General features: G+C 49.7%; 1 protein-coding gene across 2 annotated transcripts; it reads left to right on the forward strand.

Moving 5' to 3' along the window:
* The first annotated feature begins 2,367 nt into the window (after window positions 1–2,367).
* On the forward strand, window positions 2,368–7,593 carry SPATA24 (spermatogenesis associated 24). 2 transcript variants are annotated; one of them, XM_006772442.2, is made up of 6 exons: window positions 2,368–2,534; window positions 3,620–3,685; window positions 3,914–4,044; window positions 4,129–4,199; window positions 7,217–7,319; window positions 7,431–7,593. In XM_006772442.2, exons 1-6 carry the CDS (start codon window positions 2,418–2,420, stop codon window positions 7,558–7,560), a joined length of 618 nt encoding a protein of 205 aa, XP_006772505.1. In that variant the 5' UTR covers window positions 2,368–2,417; the 3' UTR covers window positions 7,561–7,593. The 2 variants fall into 2 exon arrangements, with proteins under 2 accessions (XP_006772505.1, XP_006772506.1); XM_006772443.2 differs by having other exon boundaries at window positions 7,401–7,512.
* The last annotated feature ends 247 nt before the right edge of the window (window positions 7,594–7,840 follow it).

Consider the following 7,840-nt stretch of genomic DNA (forward strand, 5'->3'; position numbering starts at 1 on the left):
CATATCCAGCACCACAGCACTGAGGCGATGACTGAGGATAATAAGATCAATGCCCTCATTAAAGCAGCTGGTGTAATGGGTGAGCTTTTCTGGCCAGGCTTGTTTGCAAAGGCTCTGGCCAATGTTAACATTGGGAGTCTCATCTGCAATGTAGGGGCTGGGGGACCTGCCCCTGCAGCCAGTGCTGCACCAGCAGGAGGTCCTGCCCCCTCCACCGCTGCTGCCCCAGCTGAGGAGACGAAAGTGGAAGCAAAGAAAGAAGACCCTGAAGAGTCTGATGACGACATGGGCTTTGGTCTTTTTGACTAAACTGGCTCTTTTGTAACAGACGATAAAAGCTGACCTCTGTTTAAAAAAAAAAAAAAGAAAGAAAGAAAAAAAAGAAGGAAAGGTAAAAAAAGGGTATCACACCCTGGCCGGGTAGCTCAGTGGGTTAGAGCATCCTCCCAATACACAAAGGTTGGGGGTTTGATTCCCAGTCAGGGAACATACAAGAATCAACCAATGAATGCATAAACAAGTGGAATAACAAACTGAGGTTTCTCTCTCTCTCTTCCTCTCTCCAATCAATCAATAATTTTATTTTTATAATGGGCTATCACTGGGAGACCCATAGGAATGACAAGTTTATCAGGCCACAATAGCTGAAAAAGAGGCCCCTAGGTAGTTCTGGGGAGCAACCAGAGTGGCTTACCTAACTTTCAGCTTCCCTTCTTGGACACTGATAACAGTTCTTGCAAACTCCTTTTTTGTTGTGAACCCTCACCCAAGGATAATTTTTCCACTGAGTTTTAGAAAGAGTGGAAGGTAAGAAGGGGCCGGGAGAGAGAGAGAGGAACATCAATATGACAGAGACAGACCAATTGGTTGCCTCCTGCATGGCCCCCACCAGGCTGGGGATCCCGCAACCCTTCAGTGGGAGGGTCGATGTTGCAACCACTAAGCAACAGCAGCCAGGGTTGCAAACTCCTTGATATAGTCATTCATGCTTCCACAACTTTAGTATCTATTATGTTCAACAAACATGAATTCTAGAATCAAGCTGCCCACATGAAAACCTTGTACTGAGGCTTAGCAGCTTGGGTGACCTTGGGCAAGTTATTCAGTCTCAGGGAACCTACATTTCCTCATCTGTGAAGTGTGGAAATTAGAACCTACTTCCCAAGGTTATTGTGACGATCACGTGAAATAACACTAATATGGCATAACTGTGCCACGAAATAGTGACTACTCGATAAACATTAGCTCTGATATTCCCCAAGCTTAATCTTACTGGATTTCAAAAAAAAGGGCGGGGGGGGGGGGGGGTTGGTGAAGATGTGTGATCACCTTGTCCTTCCCCACCCCTGTTTTAAACTTTTTTAAAAAATATATTTTCTTGCTATCCTACAGAGAGGAAGGGAGAGGGATAGAGGGTTAGAAACATCGATGAGAGAGAAACATCCCCATCAGCTGCCTCCTGCACACCCCCTACTGGGGATGTGCCCGCAACCAAGGTACATGCCCTTGACCTGAATCGAACCTGGGACCCTTCAGTCCACAGGCCTACGCTCTATCCACTGAGCCAAACCGGTTAGGGCCCTACCCCTGTTTTAAAAGCCTCCTTCAGGTCCACTTCAGTTCTAACCTCCTCCAGCTCTTCAGTGCCCTCAGCAGCACCTGGATGTGGTCGCACTTGGCTCCCAGCATGACTGCTCAGAGCGTGGTACCAGACTATGCGGACTTACCTTGGGTGTGTTTCCACCATGACGCTGGCTCACGTACACAGTTCTTTGCTCTTGTATCTTCTTCCCTCCTCCCTACATTCTGTTTGCATTGGGGAAATGCAGTAACCGCTCCCATTAAAAGTTGACTCGCTGCAGATGGGTCACAGAGGCCCCCTTCCTACAGGTGAGACCACTCCCCTTTTCTATTCTTGAGCCCCACTTTCATTGCTTAGGTTCAGGCCCCCTAACTAGTGACTATGCTGTAGGAGAAAGAGAGATCAGAGGAGGCTGGAGTCTCACACTCTCCGGTAAATTTCGAGATTAGGGTGGGAGAAGAGGCGCGTGAAGCTAAAGATGCAGGTGTTGCCTTAATGGGCTCTTGCTTCGCGGCCTGGCAGTTTAACAGGCCCTGGGAGAAGGCTGAGGGTGGCTGTTGCCTGTTCACTGGCTAATAAAGGAAATAGAAGCGTGTTCCTCAAGATTGCATGAGGAACACAAGATAAAATAGATGTGCAAATCCATAAACTTACATTCGTAAGTGTTGCTAAATTCCCCAGGCGGCTCCTTTAAGAGGCGGGTCCCCTCCCTGGTAACAAAGGAAGTCCCCGCCCCCGGTAGCCGGGGTGCTCTGTGGCGTCGCACCCTCATTGGTGGGCGACGTGGTGTGCCACCCAGCGGCAGCCATTTCCAACGAGCTGGCGGGGGCAAAGGATGGCGACGCCCGAAGGATGGGCGCAGGGGGGGTCGGGGTCGGTGTGCCTCGCCTTCGACCAACTGCGGGACGTGATTGAGTCTCAGGAGGAACTGATCCATCAGCTGAGGAACGTGGTACGCAGCCAGGAGAGCAGGGGGAGCGGCGGACCGGACGTCTAAATGGTGGGGTCGGGACCAGACCGCGTCCGGAGCTGGAGCGTGCCCAGAGCACATTGCCAATGGCGTCATCAGAAGGAGGCGGGACCCCAAAGTGTTATGGCTGCTGGGGGTGGAGGCAAAGGGGGCAGGGTCTCATGGATATTTCACAAGGGAATTCTAATCAAAATCAAAATTGTTCTCTACTCTCTTTGCCTGGTTGCATAGGACCTGGTAGATAGATCCCTCTCTATTCACTGAGCCTCAGTTTCCCCATTTCTACTTCTTTTGTGTTGAGGCAAAGAAATTGTAATATCCTTTCTACTAGGGACATCCCCTCCCCAGCGTCTAATTTAGTACCAATCTGCGTGCAGTAAGCACAGATGTGGCCCTTGCACATGATAACGTAAGGGCTTCCGACTCCTTTATGTCTCTCTGCTTTTGCTTTCTCAATCAAACCACAGCTTATGGGCGCAAAGCATTGGAGCCACAGTGATCTGGACAGGCATGGTAAAATCCTGGCCAGGTGGAGTTCATGGTTTTTCTCTTTTCATTTTCTGCCTTGATGGGAAGGCTGGGAGATAGGAGGTACCTCCCTCTCAGAAATAAGATGACTTCTTATCTCTTTCTCATTCCAATGGCAGTATGCAGCCCTAGGCATCAAATTCCCTTCAGTTCCCGGAAGCCTCCATTCTTGACCTTTTTCTCAACACTTTTTCATCCCTACATAGTGGTCAGAGCTCGGGTCTGTTCTGATGTCCCCTTCTCTAGAAGCAGTTCTACCCTTTCCCAGGCCGGGTCAGGGACCACCTCTGGACGCCACTTGGTGCTTCTCCATCACAGCACACACTGTGTTACAAGTGCTGGCCATGGGCTGTCTCTCCTATGAGACTGGTTGCTCCTTGAGGGCAGGGCCTAGAGATGAGCCCCAGCGACTTGTGGGACCGAATTCTCCTTCCCCAGGGCCCTAGTCTCATCCTGGATGCCCTGGGCATCATCCCATTATCCACCCTTGCTCCTGGTCTCTGAGCCCCAGTTCCTCCCTGAGCCAGGCTCTATTGCAGATGGTTCTCCAGGACGAAAATTTTGTCAGTAAAGAAGAGTTCCAGGCAGTGGAGAAGCAGTTGGTGGTAAGTAATGGCCTCTGCAGGTTCCTAATCTTGCCCTATTTCCCAGAATCCCTGTGGTTGAGCAGTCACTGAGTATTGGACTCTGAGAGCCTTCAGCCCCCAATAATGAGGACAGAATCTTCCTGTACTCTGGCTTCTGTGTGGCCCTCTGAGTAAGGGGGCTGGTTAAGGGAGCTTAGGAGACCCAAGGTCGCTTGGGTAATAAGGTCACTGGTGTTGCCCCGGCAGGAAGAGAAAGCTGCTCATGCCAAGACCAAGGTCCTCCTGGCCAAGGAAGAGGAGAAGCTTCAGTTTGCCCTTGGAGAGATAGAGGTGCTGTCTAAACAGCTGGAGAAAGAGAAGCTGGCCTTTGAAAAGGCGTGAGTGGGCCTCGGTAGGGGTGTAAGGTTAGGGGTCCCATTAGCCTGTCAGCCTTCCCATCCTTTCTTATCTTCGCCACCCAGGCTCTCCAGTGTCAAGAGCAGAGCCCTGCAGGAGTCCAGCAAGAAGGACCAGCTCATCACCAAGTGCAATGGTAGGCGGGAGGCCCGTGTTCCTTCCCAAGTTAACATACACGGGCTCTTCCCTAACTGCCCAATGCCAGTATCCAGGGCAGGGTTTCACCCCAACTTCTGTCCCCGACTGAGGATACAGGCAAACCCAAGCGGGCCACACCTTCGCAAATGCCTTCAGGGACCAGGCAGGCCACGGAAATGAGGGAAGCAGTTGGTGTACAATATCCTTCATGGCCATAAAGGAACGGGCTCGCTCCCAGTGTTTTGAAACGTACAACTTTCTTAGTCCACCTTTTGTTTTCCACTTTTGATGGATATTAGAAATAATGTACTCTACTCATAACTCTGATACAGGTGCGATGGTATCATGGAACAACAGGGCGCGCACAGTCCTATTTGAGAGCTGGCCCTTAGTCTCAGGTTTGGGATGAGTGGGGACTGTGGTAATGTGGAGAGCCATGCTCTCTCCCAAGGGCTTAGCTCCTCTGCTGTGGGAATGGGGTCCAGTACTGTCAGAGCTTTAAAAAAAGAAACTAGGTTTTAATGGAAGTTTTTCTGAGTTTTTAGCATTGTCAACTGATTTAGAAGCTTTAAAAATATGGTATGGGCCAAGTAAAAGTATGCCTGTAGGCCATTAGTTTTCAGCTCTGCTCCATGCAGATGCTTGTAGCTTCTTGGCTCAGTTGGGGCTGTGAGTTGCAGGGCACTTTCAGTCAACTACCCAATGTCCCTAGACCTCAGGAACCACTTTCATTTTCCCAGGATGCTAAACTCCCCTTACTTAGCTTAAGAAGTGGATGTGAATTCCATACATCTGCTTCATTCACTGCAGTAGATTTTGAGTAGGCTAGAGCCCAGAGCTCAAGCCTAAAAGAGGTTCCTGCTGGGCCCCACCTGGAGCCCTGGGCACCCTCTATCCTCCAATCCAGCCTTCTCTCTCCCCTGGTGAGTATTCTCACTGGGAAGTTGCCAGCAGACTACCATCTTGATCTGGCTGGGTAGGCTGACAGGCTTCATGGTTGTTTCATCAAGAGTTCCCTTTAAGGCCTCTTGGGGCCCAACAGGCAGGCACTGCCTTCATACCCAAGATACTGGTCCCTAGTCCTTTCCCTCTCTCTGACCCCTTCCCACCCCCACTTCCCTAAAAAGAAACCTAGACATCCTTCCTTTAGGGCATTTCCCAGAGCGCAGCCAAGGCTACAGGGCTCTGCGTCTGGACGGTGTGTGTGAGTCAGGCTGATGGAGCCTGGCTGCCTCCCCTAGAATGTCCGGCATCTCTCCAGTGGGCACAAGCCTTCACCTGAGCAAATCAGGTGACCTGGCCTTCTCCTCACCCGTACCTCCCCGCTGCCACCTCCCTTTGTGTGGTTTCAATTTGGTTGTACTTATATAGTTCTGAATCTTGTCAAAGGGCTTTTCTAACTATTCTCTCATTGGGTGCTATTTATTTTAATTTATTTTAAAAGAGTCACACAAATTTCTGATACTTTTTCTCAAGAGAACTTCACAAGCAATGAGTCTGGGTTAGCTGGACGCCCTGGGGAAGGAGTTATGATAGTCCTGTTCCTATGATTCCGTGAGCTCATGTTTTCCTTCTCTTTGTTTACCTGTGTCTCCTCGTTTTCTGCCAGACCGTCTCTTCTGAAACCGTAAATGCTTTGGCATGTCTGCATTTTCAGAGTTTGTGTTCTAGTTCATCTTTGTCCAACCGTTAAAGGCAGTGGGATTCTCTTCCCGTGAGGATCAGAATTTTCCAGGGCTTCCTGAGGGACAGTTATGTATATGAAGCACCCCCCAATCCTACAGCCTCATTGGATTCTGACCCAAGTCACAAAAATCATCCTGCCATCTAATGAGCACTTAAGTAGTGGGTAAGCTTTTCCACCACTAATCTCCCTGGGTCCTTCCCGCCCCATATAGGCTGTCTCTGTCCCCATATTATATAGATGAGGACATGGTTCTGAAAAGGAGACATCTTGTCCAAAGGGGTAATACTGTCTCACCAGTATTAACGTCATTGAAACGTCATCTTATTCTGTCCTCTGGTCAGTTCCTGATTCTTTTTTTTTTTTTAAATATATTTTATTGATTTTTTACAGAGAGGAAGGGAGAGAGATAGAGAGTTAGAAACATTGATGAGAGAGAAACATCGATCAGCTGCCTCCTGCACATCTCCCACTGGGGATGTGCCCACAACCCAGGTACATGCCCTTGACCGGAATCGAACCTTTCAGTCTGCAGGCCGACGCTCTATCCACTTAGCCAAACCGGTTTCGGCCAGTTCCTGATTCTTAACACTCCTTTCAGGAGCTGCGGCCTTGAGGGCAGGGACCCTGCACAGGAGTAGGCATCTGGCTGGCCCTCGGTAGGTCTGGTTGGATTGAGATGACTGAACTAGGTGATGTTTCTATGTCCTAAATCCTCAGGGGCCATCCTGTTCATTCATTCCACAAATTTATTGTGCACCTACTATGTGCCAGGTATTGTTTTAGGCCTTAGGGTTAAAACAGTGAATAAAACAAAAATCCTTATCCTTACATCCTAGAAGGGGAGAAAGTAAATGAGTAAAATAAACGGTATGTTAGGTAGAAATGCTAAGGAGAAAAATGAAGCTTTTCCCTGCTTTATTTTAATAGGAAGCATTAGGAAGGGTTGTAATTTTAGACTAGGAGAGGTCTCACCAAAGAGGTGATATCTGCAAAGATCTGCAGGAGTTGAGGCCAGGAGCTGTTCATCCTCCTGCCTGTGGGCAGGGCGACCACCTCTCTCCAAGGGCCTTTGCCTGCCTTCATGTGAGTCACCTGGTCCAGAATAGAGTTGTGAAGTCACTGACACATTCATCAGACATTGTGTCCCCACCACCCCATCAAGACTCCATAATAAACTCATTCTCACTTAGGTATTGGCAGCTACTCGTGGAGAGCCTGTGGGTGGAGGGAACCAAGTTCTGAAAAGACCTGTGAGGGAATGAATGCCTTGTCTCAGGAAGGAGCCCATGGGATGGAACCACCTCCTCCCTGCCTCTCTCCCCCCACAGAAATTGAGTCTCACATTATAAAGCAAGAAGATATACTTAATGGCAAAGAGAATGAGATTAAGGAATTGCAGCAAGTTATCAGCCAACAGAAACAGATCTTCAGGTGAGGGGTCATGGACAGGTTGGGGGTTGTTGATGGAAGTGGAGATCCAGACCTCTGGTCCCTATCTTGGGCTGTCCCCAGCCCACGCCCAGCCTAGCCGGCTCCTTGCAGGAATCACATGTCTGACTTCCGGATCCAGAAGCAGCAGGAGAACTACATGGCCCAGGTGCTAGCCCAGAAGCATAAGAAAGTCTCCGGGACATGTCAGGCCCGGAGCCACCAGCGTCCCAGGGAAAAATAAAATAATCATTACCTTTCTGTTATCTGGTTGTAATCTGACCTCTGATTTCTCTGTTGTGGGCATTCCCATCCTGACCTTTTCTATCCTTCTCAGGCCTCACCAGTGGCCTGACCCCAGGGAAGGGGCAGGATAAGAGGCAGAAGGCACTTTCCTTCCCTCCTCCCTGCCTGTCTCATGGACCTTGGTGACCTAAGTGAGAATAAGTTACCACAGACTGGGTGGGGAACAGGCCTTGGACCACCACCTACCAGGGGGCCCATGGAGTTATGGGGTTGCAGCC

Source organism: Myotis davidii, unplaced genomic scaffold (genome assembly GCF_000327345.1).
Source record: "Myotis davidii unplaced genomic scaffold, ASM32734v1 scaffold545, whole genome shotgun sequence".
Taxonomy (NCBI): domain Eukaryota; kingdom Metazoa; phylum Chordata; class Mammalia; order Chiroptera; family Vespertilionidae; genus Myotis; species Myotis davidii.